We start from the raw sequence: 20,032 nt of genomic DNA, 5'->3' as shown, positions 1-20,032 counted from the left end.
TCCAGTTTGGCACCCCGAGAGTCAGAGCGAAGGCCTCCTGTGCTAATAAAATGGGCTCGCAGGGGAAACACTATGTTTGTCTGAGGGAGGACATTCCACGAGTGAGTAATAACCCCATTTTAATGAGGAGCTACTCAGAACGACCCAGCCAAACCTGTTCTTCTGCCTTTGTGGTTAGAGCCTGACCCAGCTGCCTCCTGACACCACGGCTTGTTGTCCGACAGCCTTCAATTAATGAAGAGGTTCAAAAAAATAATGTCTCTTGGGCTTTTCTACTCCCAGAAATGACCACTTTGTTTACCGTGAGGGAAGCAAGACAATCACAGAAGAATTAGCAGGTAATTATTTCTGCCTCACTCCCCCAGATGACAATGGGTGGATGGGGTCTGCTGCCATCCCGTAGCTGGCAGGTGGGCACCCTCACTGTCGTTCTAGTGTTGTTCTCACTTGCCCAGGATAGGTGGCAAAAACCTTGTCTCCACTAATCAGCCTTGGAAAGCAGGATTGCTTTCCAAGGCCTTGCTCACCTCCAGTTGATTTTGTTAGGGGGAACACGCTGACTAAAACTGCCCACCGTGCCCAGGTACCATAGTAACCATTTGTGTTAATTATTTTATGATAGAAGGTCCTGGTAAGGATCATGGAACTAACAAGCCACCACCAACCAGAATAATTTGGGAAAGGTCAAAAGGAGATGCCACGTGTCCTACCACCTCCCAGAATCCTTCTTGTTGGCATCCACCCTGGCTGAGCAATGTGTGCACCACCAGGAAGGACCCTGAGTCGGAGTGACTGGCCAGAGAAGACCTGGAAACTAATCCAATCACCATAAAACCCAAGACTGTGAGCCACGTGGCAGGGCAGTCCTCTGGGTTCCCATACCCTCCTGCTCTCCGCTCGGGCGCCCCTTTCCAATAATGTCTCTTGCTTTGTCAGCATGTATGTCCCCTTGGACAATTCATTTCTGAGTGTTAGACAAGAGCTCCCTTTGGGGCCTTGGAAAGGGTCTCCCTTCCTGCAACAATTTCATTTTCAGAGTAGAGTGGGCTAAAGATAGGGTGAGATCCTCAGAAATTGCCCCTCCCAACAGTTGTATTTACACCTGTCTAGGGAGCCTGCTGTGAACTTCCGTAACTGGGGAACTATGTTCTGCTGTTGTTTCCAAATAAAAGATCAAGTTTTATTGGAGCCAATTAAGCTGATTGTGCTCTTTTCTCCATGGGGTCCTGGTGTGCAAGGGCTGCAAACAGCAGCTTCTTTGGTAGTGTATGTAGGCTGTTGCCTGTATGGATTGCCATTCATGATTAGCTACTGTCTGTAATCAGGCTCCAGGCAGGTAAGTGTGGTGCCTTTGGAAAGCTTAGGGCACAGTGGCCAGGGTCCACATTGGCCAAATCATAATCTCCATCCCCACCAAGCTGCAGAACAAGGAGCGGGTGACTGACGCCCTCCACAGTCAGTTCAGTTGCTCAGTCATGTCTGACTCTTTGCCACCCCATGGACTGCAGCATGCCAGGCTTCCCTGTCCATCATCACCAACTCCCAGAGCTTGCTCAGATTCATGTCCATCGAGTCAGTGATGCCATCCAACCATCTCATCCTCTGTTGTCCCCTTCTCCGGCCTTCAATCTTTCCCAACATCAGGGTCTTTTCCAAAGAGTCAGTTCTTTGCATCAGGTATTGGAGTTTCAGCTTCAGCATCAGTCCTTCCAATGAATATTCGGGACTGAGTTCCTTTAGGATTGACTGGTTTGATCTCCACAGGCCATGTTCAAATTCCTTGACTGCTAGAAGACCCGAATCTCTAAGTGGGGACTTAGTCAATTTAAGTGGGATGAATCTGAAGACATGGCAGAAAAGTGGCTCATCCCAGAGGCTGTGGGGTCAAATACACCCCCAGTCATGGCCCCCTGCAAGGATGGGGGCCCTGCACTCCTGATAACCTTGGTGCTGTCCCCTCCTTACTCATGCCCACCAATAAATCCTACTTTCCTGTCCAAAAAAAGAAATCAAGTTGTAGCTTTCTGAGTCCACTTAACTATAATGAGGTCTCAGTTCAAAGAGAAGTTAAGGGGCAAGGCCACAAGGGTAGAGCTTCCCCAGCGAGGCATCTATGAATGCACAGCGCAAAGTGCACAGGCAAGTCCACCTCCCGGGCTCAGTCTTTCCCCTGCACTTTGGGGCCCTGAGGTCTGGCAGTGAAACAAAGAATTGCAGGTTGTAAAGAGTGCCTAGTAGCAGACTCAGCAGCCAGTGAGGGTTGCAAGGTAAGGTCGAGGTCTTACTGGAGGGAGAGGGAAAAGGCCTCTGAGTTCCACAGGTCATCTCTTATGTGGCTCAGAAGTGGCCTGGAAGGATTTCTGGATGTGGAATTCATGAGCTCTGGAGTTTTAGTACCCTTTCTTATTACTGACAGCGCCAACACTATCCATCAATTGCTGTAGGCTTACCATGTACTCAGCGCTTTACGAAAATTATCTCATTCACTCCTCACAGCCACAACCCTAGGAAGTAGGTACTATTACTGTCCCCGTTTTACAGATGAGGAAGTGGAGACAAAGAAAGGTCAAGCAACTTCCCCAAAGTCAAAGCAATAAGCAATTTGGATTTAGAAGCTGTGTTCATTACCACTACACCATATTACTTCTTCATGAATATTCATATACCATATAATGCTATCATTATCTGTTGAAGTCTCATCTCCTACTTTAAACTTGATGGTGGCACAGTGTGTTATTTATTTTCTCATTGACAGTGGACAATACAGACGTGAACACCAAGTGAGTGCTCACCAAATGTTTCTTGAATAAATACTGAATACCTGAATATTACCTTCTGTGCCTTAGCATGGGGAGTGGGGGAGTGGGGAGGGGAGGTATAGGTTGCTAAGGCACATGACTCGAGTCCTCTGGTAGTGAAAGTGGAAATTATCACCCTAAACTGGCATATTCTTTGATGTGGGCTTTGCAAACTGGCCTAGATATGACTAACAGTGGCAGATGTACATACCATTCTTGGCTCAGAATGCTTCCTCGCACTTCTTTGGAAACAGTATTTCCCCAACTGTTGAATCTTTCTCCCTCACTCCCTGAAGTTTGAGTGGCACTGTTATTCATTTATTCATGGCTATGCTGGGTCTTGGATGCTGCATAAGGGCTTTCTCTAGTTGTGGCGAGTGGGGGCTACCCTTCATTATGGTCTGTAGGCTTCTCATCATGGTGGCTACTCTTGTTGTAGAGCAAAGGCTCTAGAGCATGTGGGCTTTAGTAGTTCAAACTTATAAAAGCAAAGCTCCTTAACTCAGTAATTCCAGTTCGAGAAATTTATCCTACAAATATATTTGGATATGTGGCATTTAACCATGTCAGCATCCTGTACAGCCAGACAGGAAACAATTTATGGTCATCAATTTGTTGTTGTTGTTCAGTCACGAAGTTATATCTGGCTCTTTGTGACCTCATGGACTGCAGTATGCCAGGTTCCTCTGTCCTTCACTGTCTCCTGGAGTTTGCTCAAATTCATGTCCATTGAGTTGGTGATGGTATTTAACCATCTCATCCTCTGCCGCCCCCCTTCACCTATTGCCTACAGGGTCGTTTCCAGTGAGACAGCTCTTCGCATCAGGTGGCCAAAGTATTGGAGCTTCAGCTTCAGCATTAGTCTTTCCAATGCATATTCAGTGTTGATTTCCTTTAGGATTGACTGGTTTGATCTCCCTGCAGTCCAAAGGACACTCAAGAGTCTTCGCCTGCACTGCAATTAGAAAGCATCCATTCTTCGGCGCTCAGCCTTCTTTATGGTCCAGCTCTCACATCCGTACATAACCACTGGAGAAACCATGGCTTTGACTATATGGACTTTTGTTGGCAAAGTGATGTCTGCTTTTTAATATGCTGTCTAGGTTTGTCACACCTTTCCTTCCAAGGAGGAAGCATCTTTTAATTTCATGGCTGCAGTCACTGTCCACACTGATTTTGGAGCCCAAGAAAATAAAATGTTTATCAATAGAGGATTTAATACATTGAGGTACATTTATGCAATGAAATACTACGTCTGTGCTCAGTCAGTTCATTAGTGGTCAACTCTTTGCAACCCATGGGCTGTAGAGCCCTCTAGGCTCCTCTGTCCATGTGATTCTCCAGGTAAGAATACCAGAGTGCATGCCATGTCCTCTTCACAATGAAATATTGTGCGTTTAAAAAATAGAAACAGGAAACATACTTTATGTTTGCACATGCCTAGTCTATCTCTGGAAGGACATGCAAGAAACTGGTAAGAGGGGTGTGCCTGGGGAGTATATTCTTCTGTGGTTTTCTAATTTTGCACCACATGGTGGCTCAAACGGTAAAGAATTTGCTTGCAATGCAGGAGACCCAGGTTCAATCCCTAGGTCGGGAAGATCTCTTGGAGAAGGAAATGGGAACCCACTCCAGGACTCTTGCTTAGAGAATTCCATGGACAGAGGAGCGTGGCAGGCTACAGTCCATGGAATTGCAAAGAGTCAAACACAACTGAGTAACTAACTTTAACTTTCATATTATTACCTATTCAAAATTAAATAAGTAAAATTCATTTTAAGTGTGAAATAACTTTAAGAAAAATTGAAAAACATGGATGCATTATAAAGTAGATTGCAAACATTGTGAGTTTTTAGAATATCCCACAAAGTGTTCTAAGGCATTTCAAGCTCACTTGGGATTTTCACCAAAGATCTAGGGGAATGAGGATAACAAATAAGCTCTCTTAGTTGCCTGTGACATACAAAGGAAAAGTGTGAAAAGCAATCCTTTACAAGATGGTAGGGCAATGGCACCCCACTCCAGTACTCTTGCCTGGAAAATCCCATGGATGGGGGAGCCTGGTAGGCTGCAGTCCATGGGGTCGCTAAGAGTCGGATACGACTGAGCGACTTCACTTTCACTTTTCACTTTCATGCATTGGAGAAGGAGATGGCAGCCCACTCCAGTGTTCTTGCCTGGAGAATCCCAGGGACGGGGGAGCCTGGTGGGCTGCTGTCTATGGGGCTGCACAGAGTCAGACACGACTGAAGTGACTTAGCAGCAGCAGCAGCAGGGCCATAGGCAAGCTGTGAGGGAGATAACCCCTTGGAACTAAGAGTCGATAGTTGGAAAAGAATTTCCAGACACAGAGTATTTCAGCAAGGAGTGAGCTTATTGAGAGCAAAGAGTGGTGATAACGTGGATACTTTGAGCACAGCGGGCTGACCTTCTGACAGACCAGGGAGAGTCGAAGGGACACTGTTGGAACAGTGGGCTGGCTCAAGGGAGAGTCGACACTTTTCTTGGGTTGGTAGCCCACTTCTATAGTCTCAAGACAGAAAATTCTGACTGGAAGGGTGGCATTAGGTTAGGGTGCCATAGGGTGAGTACTGGGATAGGCATTTCTGCCTAATATGGGGTCAAGGAGCTGGCTATTAAAGATCAGGGGTGCTTTTGGCAATGGTTACAGTGGGGTTCAGTCAGTTCCGTAAATGACCTTGGCGATGGGGTCCAGATCTGTGGCCTTGGTACAAGGCCTTGAACCTGTGATCTTGGGATAGGACTCCACAGTAAGGTCATCCTCTGAGTTCTGAAAGAGATCACGCCAAGTATTTATCTTTTGGATACTGACTTGTTTGCTGTGTCGGGTCTTAGTTGTGGTATGTGAGTTCTAGAGCACAGGGGCTCAGTAGCTGTGGCACCCGAGCTCTCTAGTTGTGGCATACAGGCTTCACTGCACGTGGAATCTTAGTTCCCCAACCAGGGATCGAACCCATGCCTTCTGCATTGGAAGGTGGATTATTAACCACTGGAACACCAGGGAAGTCCCAACTCTACGTATTTAAAACTGAGAATTAGTTTATGTAGATGTTGGCAGGGATAAAAAGTGAAACAGAGAACAGTGAAGTAACTCAAAGATGAGAAATAGCAAGCAGTTACTGCCTCCCTTAAACTGAGAGGCAGAAGAAGGTCATGGTGTCACCATGGGGCTGGGATCATCTGCTAAAAGTTGGAGCCAGAGAGATAGGAGGAGACAGCTTGAGGTTTGGGGGTGGGGATGGATCCTTTGTTTGGGGACAGGATGAGGGTGGGGATACTCTGGCTTCTTCCTTGATCCGTCCAATCTCCAAAAGTGTCTACCATTAATGGGGCCCAGCAATTCAGTGTGGTGCCCAGTTAGCCCAGGAGTCCAGGACATGTAGCCTTTCCTTATGTGGTTGGCCCCCTGCTGCCATACTGAAAAGAGCTGAGGAAGATGAGGAATGGATTTGAGGGTAAAACTGGCCCACGATCAGGACAGAGAGGAAGGAGAAAAAAAATCAAAATATAACTCACAAACCTTTCCTGTTAAGAATAATCAACTCAGGCCGTCTGGATGAAGGTGGGTTAGTAGTATTGTAACATTAAAGCCCAGACAGTCTCCCCAAAATGTTCTTTATAGCTGGTTTGTCCAAACTAAGATCTAACCCTGGACCGCACACTACATCTGGTTGCTATGTCTCTCAAAAATATTTTAATGTAGAAAGACACATTTTTTTTTTAAACTTAAAAAGGCCAGTTGTTTTATAGAATGTACTACCTTCTGAATCTGTTCACTGCCTTTTGCATTCCTTTAGATCCTCTTGCTTATCCTACTACATACTTTATTAGATCCAGGTTAAGTTTTTTTGATAAAAATATATCATAATTGATGGCGTCTATTAATGTTAGCCTCTGATCAGGAAACACATAATAGTTGATTTTTCCACACTAATGACGGTAAAATGAAGCACTGTATTAGGGGCAGTGAAAGCCTAACAACTTCATTGAGCAGTTAACTTCTAAGACCAGAAAATAAATTCTGTGGTATATTTAACCTTGTTAAAGCTCAGTTTCCTTGCCTGAAATATGAATAACAGTGTTGTTGAATAGATTAAATAAGTAGTGCATTTAAACTGTGAATGAAAAATGTTGCTTGCCATATCAATAAACAAAAGATGTTGTGCCATCAAGCCAGCAGCCACTGCAGGCACTCTCATTGTGCACACTGAGTGGATTCAGGGTGGAGAAAGGCAGGCTACTGGCCCTAGAGAGTTAAGATGCATATCAGAGGAATAATTTCAATATGTCCAGACTCTTGCCTCTTCCCATACATACAAAAGTGATGAATTCATTAACTTGAGATGTCTGGTTTTCTTTAATTACTTTTTATTTTTTTTCTTTGCAAAACTCCTATATATTCTGGCTCCTCTCTTATATGTTCCAAGCAGTCCCTCAGAGGCTGTCTTCTGGGTTTAAGCTCTCAGTTTTGTCCAATAAATTAAACATAACTCTCAACTTTAAGGCTGTGCCTTTTTTTTTTTTCAGTCAACAAAAGCACCTAGGACATAGTCAACTTTCAAATAAAGCACCAATTATTATTATTTTGGTTGCAACTGCACCATTGATGAATATGGAGCAAAAGACGCAACAGCTCCTTCCAGTTCCTAACACTATTTCCCTTTTCTGAAAGAAGGGTCAGGTCATTTTGGAGTCTGATACACCAGGCAGAAAGTTTTGCCTTGTTATTATAACAGGTTATACCTATAGACAAGCTTTTTTTTTTTTTCCTTGCCAGATACTTGGCTTAGTTCTCCTACCAGGAATTGAACCTGGGCCATGGTAATGAAAGCCCAGAATCCTAACCACTAGGCCACCAGGGAATTCCCTGGACAAGGGACTTTTTTTTTTTTGGTTTTCCAGTGCATACCAGAAAAACCTGCTAGACAATTTCTAAAAGAGTTGCAACACTGGATAAGTGACTTCTAATAGTTTCCTCCTGTGTAAAGATAATTTTAATTAGTGGAGGGCTTAGTATGCATATTGTAGTGAATTCTGTACAAACATTTCCACATCTGATTCATCCTGACTCTACAAGTAAGAACTATTATCCATATTTTGCAGATGAGGAAATTGAGGTTCAGAAAGTATAATAAGTATACTTATATGCATATGCAGCATAGCTAAGAAGCAGCGACCGGATTTGAAACTGGGGTTAATGAGCTCACAAAGAGACGGTATGTAAACCGGCTTCCCCCTGGGTTTCTTGTTTTAAGAAACTTATCATTTCTCAATTGTCATTTTGTCAGGAAGTTTTCTCTGTCTTATTCCAAATTGGGCTCTTTCATGCTTCATTCCCTCCCTCCCTTATTGTATTGCAACTTGGCCCCATCTAACCCACCACCTACTAATTTTATGGTCTTCCCCAACTCGAATATCAACTCCACGAGGGCAAGGATCTTTGCCTGTTTTGTTCACGGCTGTCTTCTCAGCATTTATACCAGGGTGAACATACTTCCGGGAAGATAGAGAATGTCGGCTCCGAGACCGACTACAGACCCTCGCCGCGACTCTCGGTACTCCCCCTTCCCGCCCTCATCTAGGTGAGGAGACGAGCAGGACCAGCCCCGCCCCTCGCCCCGCCCACGACGCGGTTACCGCCTGAGCAACGCAGCTGGAGGATTGGATGACTGGGATTGGCTTTCTGAAGTTGCGTTTGACTCGTCACTTCCGCTGCGTCGGCGCTGACTGAGCGCGTCACTTCCAGGCGGCGCGGAACGGAGTTGCCAACGGCCTGTGGAGCAACATGCCTAAGTGAGTGGGGGCCTGTACTTGGGTGTTCGCGGCCACGGTTACTAATTGTCTCCCTGCGAGAGAACGCAGAGCGGGTTCTGGCTCCGGTAGACTTTGGGGGAGCGAGCGGGTCAGGGGAAGGAAGGACGACCCGGATTTCTCGTTACTCCTTTTCGAGGGCGGAGGTGGAATCCGCAGAGGTAGCCAAAAAGCTTGACTTGTGTCAGGACGTTTTGTTTGATATCTTCATATCGTGAATACGTCTTTTACTTTATTTTATATTTCAGCTTCAGTGACTAGCACCTCGGATGGGCATCTATTAACTGGTTGTCATCTTCTCGTTTTTTCTCTACCCCCCTCCTCTTTCCAGATTTTATTGTGATTACTGCGACACATACCTCACCCATGATTCTGTAAGTAGTGGTTCTTTTCGTTTTCAAAAAACCGTATGCCTGCCATTTGCAACAACGTGGATGGGCTTAGAGAGTATTATTCTTAGTGAAATAATGTTGTCAAAGAAACATACTCTCTGTTATCACTTATACGTGGAACCAAAAAAATAAAGCAAAACGGATGTATATAACAAAACAAACAGACTCACTGATATAGAGAAAAGCTAGTGGTTACCAGTAAGGAGAGAGAAGTGGGGAGAGGCAAGATAAGGATAAGAGATTAAGAGTTTTAAACTACTATGTATAAAATAGATAATTGTACAACTCAAGGGAAATATCAAAGCCATTATTTTGTAACTTTAAATTTATTTGTAAATTGTATGGCCTGTGAATTATAGCTCAATAAAACTGTTACTTTTCTTTTTTTTAATAAAAGGAAACCTAAACTAAGCCTTGTATGTAATAAATAAGATTTTTAAAAAATTTTGTAATTTCTGCTTTTAATCTTGCTAAGGTTTGAAGGCTACTACTTGAAGAACTACTTGGGGTGTTTGTTTTTCCACCCTTCCTGTAACTATATTTATAATTCAAAGTTAATCTTCCATCAGTCAGTGTTTTCAGTGGAGACCCCAAATAATAAAAGCTTTAGCAATTTTAAAGATGAAGAAAAAAGTCTGTGACAAGTGAAAACTAGGAAAATGTCCTGAGGTTCTAATATTTGTTTGTGTCAAGACTCTCAAGTGTTTGACTGACTAAATTGGGAAGAAATTCGTACATTTTGAGGAGAGTATTTTGATTAAAAAATAATTAACAGATAACAACAACAACAACTAGATTGACTATTGTGTCAGTGTTCCAGATGCTTTACAGTATCATTTTGTTTAATGCTCATGATAATCCTATGAAGTTAGTATTATCTCCCATTTTACAGAGAGGGAAACTGAGGTAGCGTGGATAAATAACTGGATGTTCAGTTCAGCTCAGTCGTGTCCCACTCTTTTCAACCCCATGAATCATAGCACGCCAGGCCTCCCTGTCCATTACCAACTCCCGGAGTTCACTCAAATTCACGTCCATCGAGTCAGTGATGCCATCCATCCATCTCATCCTCTGTCGTCCCCTTCTCCTCCTGCCCCCAATCCTTCCCAGCATACAAAACCATTAAGTTGTGTAGAGGTGGAAGATGAGCCGAGCAGTCTAACTCCAAAGCTTCTATGCCAGCAGCTCTCAAGTTTTTTTGTTTCACAGTCCCTTTACATGCTTAGAAATTACTGGATGGTAGGTTAAATGATTTTTCTCCATTAAAATTTTCTGTATTTGAAGTTACTTAAAAATATTAATTCATTTACGGTAATGATAACAGAAATAACACTTTGAAAGATAGCTATTTTCCAAAACAAAAAATTTAGTGTGAAAAATGGCGTGAACTTTTTGGACTCTTCTGTAACATCTGACTTAATTGTCTTCTACTTTAAATCTAAATTTGTCGCATCTTGTTTTGGTTGAAGTATATGAAGAATCCAACCTCTCATGTAGGTAGGATGTAGAAGTACTTTAATATTGTTTTGAGACATTTGTGGATATTCTTTAATATTGTATTACTGCACCAAAACTCAACACATAGTTGCAGTGTGGAATCTAAACCGTGTCAAGTGGTCTTAACTTAAAACTCACTCGTCTGAACTTAAAACTCACTGTCTGTCTTGCACTTTGAATGGTGTCTGTGAGCCACACCTTGAGAATTCCAGCTCTCAACTTTTTTAATCAGAGACCTGATTAAACCAGAATTCAGTCATGATGTCATCATGAATAGTAGCTGCAAGAAGTTAACTGATTTCTCTGTTGTCACTTCATTTGGAATTCTAACATATGGTCGGCTATAATTCAGCATTAGTAGATTTATGGAATATGTATTTCTTCCTCCTAAAGAAATAGTAGTTGTAAATATTATATTATTACACATTGGAGGAGACCTCTCAGTCATTTGGTATTAGTAGTAGCTTGCCTACAGAGCTCTGTCTTTTTTGTTTTGTCTTTGTGTCCCTAACCCCCTCTCTTAAGTCAAACCCTTAGTCACAATTTTCTGAAGTTTGTGTGGGAGGCTATGCCTTTCTACCCTTTTCCAGTGGTATTTTGTCATATACTCACTCTGGTTGCTAATGCTAGAATTCAGAGACTGGAAAAGTCTCTCTTTATAATAAATATCTCTTCATAAGACATATCAAGAATCCCTATAATACTGTTTTTCTAACAAGATACCTTGTGAAAATAAGTTTCCACGGTGACTGGAGCAGTCCCTGTGGTGGACTTTGAAACGTATAGAAGATTCAGTGCTCTAACTTTTTGCTGGTTCTTAGGCATGATTTTGTTATTAGGCTTAAGGCATCATTGTGGTATTAGTGTAAGCAGTGACTGGGAGACAGGGAATGGTATTAATATTGTGAGATGTACACCAGTTTCTGAGATACACACAGCTTCTGCCCCCGTGACAGTGGTCATATCTGCTACGGCTGAAGCAGTCATGTGAAGAGAGGTAAGAGGGAGGAAGGCAGTCATGAGGTGCATGTGAATGCGATCTGGATTCCAGGCCTTGGTTTGCTACTTACCATGTGTTTTGAGACACATCTTTAGGCATAAATAGAAGATGATAACCTTGTGATTTTTAAGATCAATTTTATTGAATTACATATATTCAGTTAAATGCATATATTTTAAGTGTCCAGTTTGATTTGTCAGATGATTACAGCTTCCTTTATGCATCAAGACATAGAACATTTCTGTCACTCCAGAAGGTTCTCCTGTGCTCTTTTGTAGTGAGTCCCTGTGCACCCTGACCCTGACTGATCTGGCTTTTATAACTAAAGATCATTATTACTGATTTTACACTTTATATGAATGGAGGCTTATATACTCTGTATGTTTGATTTCTTTTGCCCAGCATGGTTTTGAGATTTGTCTGTGTTGCATATGTCAGCAGTTCATTCTTTCTGATTAGTATTTCGCTGTATTGAGCACATGCGGTCTTATGGAGACTGAGGCACTACTTGTGAAGTACGTAGCATGGTGTCGGGCACGCAGTAAAAGTTAAATAAATGTTAACTTAAGACAAAAGGTTAAGTGTGTGAAGTTTATGTCAGTTTTATCTCAATAAAACTGTTACATGAGCTAAAGGTCTGCGAGGGATTCACATAGAGTCTGTATTCTAGACCTATGGTCTTTTAAAAGACCGTATTTCCGTAAACTGTTATTTAAGTGTATGTAAGCTATATTGTTTTTCCATAGAATAACCTAAGAAAGGACACTAACATGATACTGTGTTTTAGATCAGTGGATTGCAGACTTTCTTCACATGCCAGATTGTAATTATTTTAGGTTTGTGGGCCAAACAGTCTTTGCTGCAGTTACTCAACTCTGCTGTTACAGAGAGAAGACGTAGACTATCCATGAACAAACGAGCACCGCTGTGTTTCAGTACTTCTTTTCCACAAAATCAGGTGGCTGGCCCATGGGCCATAGTTTTCTGACCCCTGGTTTAGATAATAAATACAGTAGGTAAATTACCACAGTACATCGCTGGAAAATGTTTTTAGTGATGCTTTGACACCCAGCTAAAGCTGCTAAAGGTAGTGAGGCTACCTACAAAAAGGTAACACTTCAGAAGATTTCTGGGTTTGGATGATTTGTTTCGTTAACTGATAACTACCTTTTTGTTTTACAGCCGTCTGTGAGAAAGACACACTGCAGTGGTAGGAAGCACAAAGAGAACGTGAAAGACTACTATCAGAAATGGATGGAAGAGCAGGCTCAGAGCCTGATTGACAAAACAAGTACGCTGCAGTCTCCTGTTCTGGTGGGGTAGAATGGTCCCATTCTTCCTCGCCCCTCTGTCTCTGTTGTTTTTCAGAGAAGCAGCTCATTCTGAATGATAAATAGGATCATTCTGATGTGCTGAATGAAAGAAGTGGAAAGTCATTGGTTTCTTGGGGACATAGGAAAACATTAATTTTTGAGGTTAGAGCAATCAGACATTGGTTAGACTAGGAAGTTGGGTAGAGAAGAATGAGTTGTCTAATGTTTCTGTTGATGTGCATCAGATTTTGTAGGAAATTTATAACCTCCTTTATTGTGATTCGTAATTTTTAGATTGGTTTTCCTGTTACAGTAGGAAAAGGTAGAGGTGAGTTTGTAGATCTCTTTGAAGAGTTTGAGAGACTTATTCTTCCTGTCCTGACAAAGATAACTGGTCACAAAGGAAGTAACTGATATGACAGAATAGTCTGGATATGTTTTGGACTCTGGCGGTACATGCTATTCTCGTTTAATTAGGAACATTTTTGTTGTTTGGGGTGGTAAGGTACAAAGCACTGGCAGACAGAGATACTGTATTTTTATGTTTGATCATCCTAATGTATCTGAAACATGGCCTTTTCTAATTGTTCATTGTACCCACTGCTGGCAGGCAAATGTGGACTTTGATCATGGTTTTTTTTTTTCAAGTAAGACTGTCATGAAAAATTTTAAGCTGAGAAGGAGGAGAACTTTAAAGAAAGAACCTCCTGTGACTGCCACGCATGTATCTTTCAGCTGCAGCATTGTCTTGTTTATACCAAAGTTCTCTAACTTAGCACTGTTGATATTTGGGGCCTGATAATTCTTTGTCGGGGGCTGTTCATGTGCTATAGGCTGTTGAGCAGCAACTCTGACCTATACCCACTAGGTGCCTGTAGCTCCTAATATCTCCATGCACTGCCTGGTGTCCATACAGGGACGAAATTGCCTCTTGTTGAGAGCCACCAGATACCTTCATCTACTTCCTTTCCCCTCCTAGATTGTTAAGGGGCAAATCTCAGAAATTATCTCATCTGGGAAAAAAATGTAAGGATGAGTAAATGTTTTTGATGAAAAACTTAGAGGAGAAGAAGTGAGCCCTTGGGATGGACCTGATGATGTTCACGGTTGTGTTGAGTCTGCTACTGAGCCAGTGGCATTGCCACTCCCTCTTGAGTCTTCGCAAGCTGCCCTGTGCAGGATGTGGGAGGTGTCCTGATTGGAAAAGCATTTACTGGGGGATATGAACCCTTAGGGAGAACAGGCTCTTAGGGGGCTTGTGAATAGCTATTCATAAATCTCTACTCTGGGTCATTTTTTGCATCTGATGTTCATGAATTATCAGTGATCTTGAGTGATTTGACCTGCTTTGCACTAGTGAGGGTAGAGTGGAATGGAGGAGTGTCTGGGCTGCAGACTGCACTGACTTGAGAAAGGCATATTCAGGAATTGACTTTATGCATGTGTATTTTAGTGTTTATTTATGACTCTTTTCCCAAGACAAATATAAACAGTCTTCAGTTTCTTTTGTTTTCATTTGCACGTGTTATTAAACTGTAATTGTATTCAACATTTTTTAAAAATCATAATCTCCTTCAGAGCAGGCTCTTGGCTTTGAATTTGAAATCTTTGTTTCTTTAACATCTCTTAGCTCAGTGCATTAATTTCAAAACTGGTGAACCAAAATGGTGTATTGTTTTGATGCAGGAAAGTATATATAGGGGGGACTGAAATTTTACAAAGCCTGGCCTCTGGGCACTTGTCACACATTTTTCAAATAAAACTGAGCAGCTTAAATTGAGTATAAACTACATCTGCAGATTAAAGATGACTGCTGCTCTTCGGTAAAACATTTATAGGTGGGAGGTCACTCATAGTTAACTAGTCTCTCATAGTTATTTAGCCATAGGAATGCTGTGAAATAAAACTTGGTTAAAAAACCCAGATCAGTAAACCAGTTAATTGCAGTTTTAGCTGGTGAGTACTTAAAGTTGATTTTGACCATGGTGTTGTAATATTAGATGAAAGATTTTTAGAGTGAAATAATGAGACCATTAAAGATTGAAAAGAAAGTGGTTATTTTAGTAATTAAATGGGTTGTTGAATTATTCACTGTTGTTTTTGCTTACTCTCTCCAAAGCTGCTGCATTTCAACAAGGAAAGATACCTCCTACTCCATTCTCTGCTCCTCCTCCTGCAGGGGCAATGATCCCACCTCCCCCCAGTCTCCGTAAGTTTATAAAGGTTTTACCTTAATAGGTGTAACTGGGAGGATTATCCTTGATTTTGTTAGATTATCTCACAGTAGTCTTTCAAATGCTCATTAGATGAATGTTGTTGTTCAGTCACCCAGTCATGTCCGATCCTTTGTGACCCCGTGGACTGCAGCAAGCCAGGCTTCCCTGTCCCTCACCATCTCCCGGAGTTTGCCCAAGTTCATGTCCGTTGCATCGGTGAATATATAGACAGTAATAGATGACAGCTTCAGTGGTATAATTTGTGAAATATCTTTAGAGTTACATTCTTATTGCACTATGTCTCAAGTGGGTCTGAGACAGATACAATGGATAGCTCCGAATGTACCTGTGATAATGAGCTGATGTATAAAGAGGTATTGCTAAGGTATTAAATTGTTTACTGCTATGAATGCAACACTGGAGGGCTGAAACAGCTGATAAACTCCTCAGTCTCTCTCCCAAATTTGTAACCCATCTAACACCGATATATATACCTTGAGAAAGACAAAAATTGCATAGTTAGGAGTGGGTCAAAGGACTCTTCTGTTTGGGAAGATTTATTGTTTCTGCAGAACAGACAGGTGGAGATAGAATAACTAGGCCTAAGTTCTTTGTCCTTCCTGTAAGGGTTCAGATTGAAATTGAACTCAGAGACCGAAAATCAGTCCTGTAAGTAATCATGGATATAAACAGAGAGAAGTAGGCTAGACCACTAGTGACCCACCAGTCCCTTCTTGGAATCTTGCCATCCTGGGATCTCATCAGGCTCATAGCAGCTTAAGGTCATCTCTCTTCCCTAGTCTGTCCCGACTGGCTGGCACGCAACTCCATTATTTTTAATAGTAGAATAGGCAGTGGTATGAATGTACATAATTAACCTCACCGTTTTCTTATTGTTGGATATGTAAGTTGTTTCAGATTGTTGCTGTTGTAAAAGATTCTGTCAGGAATATCTCTGTATATACATTATCATATTTCCAAAGACTCTCTTAAACCTAGGTTTTGACCTGAAATTGATATTAGATACTGTAGCTTAAGATCATCCGTTTGTTTTTTTTTTAACAGAGGGTAGAGTTTAAAATTTAAAACTTGGAATTTAACTTGGGGAACTTATCTTCACTGTACACTTCTGTCTGGGCAGGCTTGTGTTTAGTCATAAAGTAATTAAAGTTTTGTAGCCAGCTGATTTTTGTTGATCTACTATTATAAAACCATAAAAAGTTACAGAATTATTGCAGAATTTGGGCCAGGTCATGAAGCCCTGTTTCATTAAAAAGAAATTGTTAATATACAAGAATATCTCAATCTGAGGCCCATTTTTTATTTCAGCGGGTCCTCCTCGTCCTGGGATGATGCCTGCACCTCACATGGGGGGCCCTCCCATGATGCCGATGATGGGTCCCCCTCCTCCTGGGATGATGCCAGTGGGACCTGGTAAGTTTGGGTCTCTTTCCTTCTTGGATGCTCCATTGTGTTCTAGCTTTCGATTTAAATAGAATTCTTAATTAGCTGTCTAAATGTACTGCAACAAGTTACATTTGGTGAATCTATAATAGTAAAAAAAAAGTACTTGGTTTATCAGTGTAATTGGATGGTATCCAAAGACCTTGTGCAACTGAAAGGAAGATAAGCCTACCTCTGTTTTTCTTCTCTGACCTCCTGTTCCCTTGCCCTTCCTGGCTTTTGGCTGTTTATGATGAGGAGAAGGGTGGATGCATACTGAGGCTGCTGCTTTCCTCAGTTTTGGTTTGGAGCAGAACTACCCCCCTATTGCTAATTTAATCTTTCAGGTTAACTGGGTTAATTAGTATTTATGAAAAAGGTCTTAGGCCTGGTAGTTTTTTATTCAGAAGGGAAAAAAAAACCTTGTACCTCAAACATTTGATTTTAACATAAACATAAATGTGCATTGGTTTGTAGTTTTCTGCTACGCAGTCAGGGCCTTTGCTTTGAGAATGAATCTACTGACTGGAACACCATATGTTTCTTGCATAACCAGTAAGCCACACTCATAATGCATCCTTTACCAGCTTCAGTTTCCTTTTTCTTTGAAGTGGTTAGAGACCTTGTGAGGCAGATTAGTTCCTATTTTTTATGATCTTCTCGCCTACCAAATTTGTGAGTACATTGGGGGGATGATTTGCCTGAGTCTTTCTTAGTAATCAGCATAGTTTTTACAGAAACAGTTCTTTTTTTGAATTCATATTTCATTGGTTTGTAGAATAAATATTTAGAGTACATACAACTGACATAAGAAGTCTACACTCCAACTGATAAGACAATATAGTAGCTTCCTGGTCAGAAGCGATCAGTATGCTTGATGTGGGTGTCATTTAGAGGGGGAGAGTTTAGATAAAATTCCTGCCCTACTGGCTTGTAAATCCAGAACACAGTCTAGGTGATTCACATGTCTTTTACATTCTTTAATTGGGGTCACAAATTCAGATTCCTAGAAGGGTTAGGGATGTGAATTGGGAAGTGCTTTGACTCACATAAAGAAAGCTTCTAGAACTGTGTCAGTGTGTGCTTGACATTTGAGAGTACAGGCTTGGTGTTGCCAGTTTGCCTGAGTATTTTGTTGTTATTTTTAGCCAGGATAAAATAATAAAGTTATGGGATTTCATTTAAAATAATTGAGTAGTTGGGGAGTTGGCAGGGGTAAGAATGGATGGGGATAAGATAAAACAAAGTTCACCACGGGTGGATAATTGTTGAAGCTGGTTGATGGGTACATGGATGTTCATTATATTCTTTTTACTCTGCTTGTGTATGCTTGAACATTTCCATAATAAAAGGAATACTTGTTAGTTACGAGACATACTAGTTGCCAGTGCTGACAACTGATTAAGGGTTAATGCACTGTGGAGACCGAAGAAAACAAGTTTTCAGGGGCCTCATTTTTAGTCTTTGTGGATCAGTTTCCTGTAAGAAAACGCTGAATACAGGTTATGTTATGGAGGGAGTTTTAATAAGATATTTAGAATTTTAATATTTTCTGTTTCTGCTGAAATTTATCTTAAATTTTGTACCTGTTGGATTTTGTGTTTTTGCATATATTTGTGTTTTGCTTTTTGTGATAAGGCTATATTCAACTTTAAATATAGTTTTCTCTTGAACCATTATAATCAAAATGATTTAGTTGAAATTAAATAATTAGGTAAAATCTGATATTTAAAAAGAAGCTACATAAGATGAAAATTATGAGGCATAATAATATAATTAATATCGTGAACCCAACACCCAGCTGAGAAAGTGGAACATTACCAGTCCCATGAAGCTGCCTGTATTCCTCCCCAACCCTCACCTGTCTGCTTGCCCTCCCTTCCCTGGCTCATTTATTTGGCTGGTATTATATTGATGGGACACTTAAAAAAAAATTCATTTGTAGTTTTTGAAATGCATTAGAAAAATCAGATTGTGTGTGTGTGCTAATTGTTATAAATCACGTTATTGCCTATTATTTTTCTTGACTTGAGCTAAGTATGGTTACTAACAGGTTCTCAGCATGGGCCTCCTGCTCACCTTTCCTACAACTCCGAACAAACGCTTAGTGGTAAGATTGTCCTCTGTGCCTGTGTACATTCATGAACTAGCTCCTGGTTATATGGTGCATAGAAGTGATTAAAAGAGCTGACTGAGTAACATGTGACTTAGCTGTGAATTTCCCTGAGTGAGAAAAAAGGTCAATTTAGGGAACTGGTCCCTGGTGATTTCTGGAAAACAACCTATTAATAGTTTCCCCCTTACTATCATTAGATCATGATTCCCATATGGTTCTTGTGTTGACCTTTTTGTTTTTTGTTTGAGAATGTCTAAGTAATTTACAGATGTGATGGATTTGTTGCATTTCTTCTGTCAAGTATGTCTTTTTTCCAGCATTTTGCAGGGGGGGCTACTTTTTTGTCTTTAAATGAAGTCCCATCAAGCTCTCCTAAGTAGTATTTTTGACTCTCTTTTTTTCTTTTTTGTTTTGCCTGCAGCTCCTGGAATGAGGCCGCCTATGGGAGGCCACATGCCAATGATGCCTGGGCCCCCAATGATGAGACCTCCTGCCCGTCCCATGATGGTCCCCACCCGGCCAGGAATGACCCGACCAGACAGATAAGGAGATGGGGGAGCCTCTTTATATCAGTTTTGTATTACTTGTACTTCACCAGGAGATCATGGTGCTGTGACTTGGGGTGTTTTCTAACAGCATGACAAGGAAAACTTGTTCCCCCTTCCTATCAGAGAGAGGAGTTTTGGAGGGAAGTAGTGGAACAGAAAAAACAATTTTCATTTGTATTGTGAAATGTGAAAATAAAATTGTCAACTCTTTTAGTTAAAAATGTGTTCCCTTTTTTCCTCCCTTCTGTATTCTTTTTGTATTATAACAGAGATTCCTGTTGTCTTTCTCTAGCTCATTCTCCCTTCAGGATACCCTCTGCCTGACGTTGTTTTCCCTTAGTTGTAGAGGGGGTAAAGTTTGCTTGTGCAAACACTGGTAAATCCAACACTTGTGGAGCTTTTGTCGATTAAAATAATAAAGAGCACCTGGTTAATTTTTCACATTAATAATACTTTGTGTAGTAAGTGGACAATTTTAATTTAAAAGAAGCATAAACTTCTTTTATGCTAAAGTAGGGAAAAAGGTTTCACAGAGAGTGCATGTCAGCTTGGCAAGAATTGCCTTAACCTCAGCTTCTCCTTTCACTCAGCTCCTCTTTTTCTTGGGCTTCATATAGAAAATTCTCTATTAGTCATAGAAAAATTAGGCAGATTTTCATGGTGAAGAAAGGTATCTTGAGAACGTCATTTGTTATGTCACCAGGCTATAAAAGGAGGATATTTTCAGGGAGCCATCTAGAAAGTAAGCCATTGCCACTGTTCAGCTTAGTGTAAAATCTAAACTCCTGTTTCATATTACAGGTGGGAGTAAACATTGTTATAACCTCTGGGGAGGGCAGTTTGGCAGTATCACTCAGAATTACAGTGCTTATGTCCT

At 41.3% G+C, this 20,032-nt stretch overlaps 1 protein-coding gene and 2 non-coding genes across 3 annotated transcripts; 2 read left to right on the top strand and 1 right to left on the bottom strand.

Annotated features, from left to right (window-relative positions):
• Positions 1-1,183: 1,183 nt before the first annotated feature.
• Positions 1,184-1,316, top strand: LOC128057082 (small nucleolar RNA SNORA70). The gene has a single exon (XR_008200266.1). It is a non-coding gene; the product is annotated as a small nucleolar RNA SNORA70 (small nucleolar RNA).
• Positions 1,317-7,708: 6,392 nt separating this feature from the next.
• On the bottom strand, positions 7,709-7,771 carry LOC128057069 (U7 small nuclear RNA). The gene has a single exon (XR_008200254.1). It is a non-coding gene; the product is annotated as a U7 small nuclear RNA (small nuclear RNA).
• Positions 7,772-8,535: 764 nt separating this feature from the next.
• Positions 8,536-19,562, top strand: SNRPC (small nuclear ribonucleoprotein polypeptide C). The gene is made up of 6 exons (XM_052649029.1): positions 8,536-8,612; positions 8,962-9,004; positions 12,702-12,810; positions 14,952-15,041; positions 16,378-16,482; positions 19,029-19,562. The coding sequence occupies exons 1-6, from the start codon at positions 8,605-8,607 to the stop codon at positions 19,151-19,153; spliced, it is 480 nt and encodes a 159-aa protein (XP_052504989.1). The 5' UTR covers positions 8,536-8,604; the 3' UTR covers positions 19,154-19,562.
• The last annotated feature ends 470 nt before the right edge of the window (positions 19,563-20,032 follow it).

This window comes from Budorcas taxicolor, chromosome 11, assembly GCF_023091745.1.
Source record: "Budorcas taxicolor isolate Tak-1 chromosome 11, Takin1.1, whole genome shotgun sequence".
Lineage (NCBI taxonomy): Eukaryota > Metazoa > Chordata > Mammalia > Artiodactyla > Bovidae > Budorcas > Budorcas taxicolor.
Note: the sequence above shows the minus strand (reverse complement) of the source record. Positions and strands in the feature narration are given on the sequence as shown.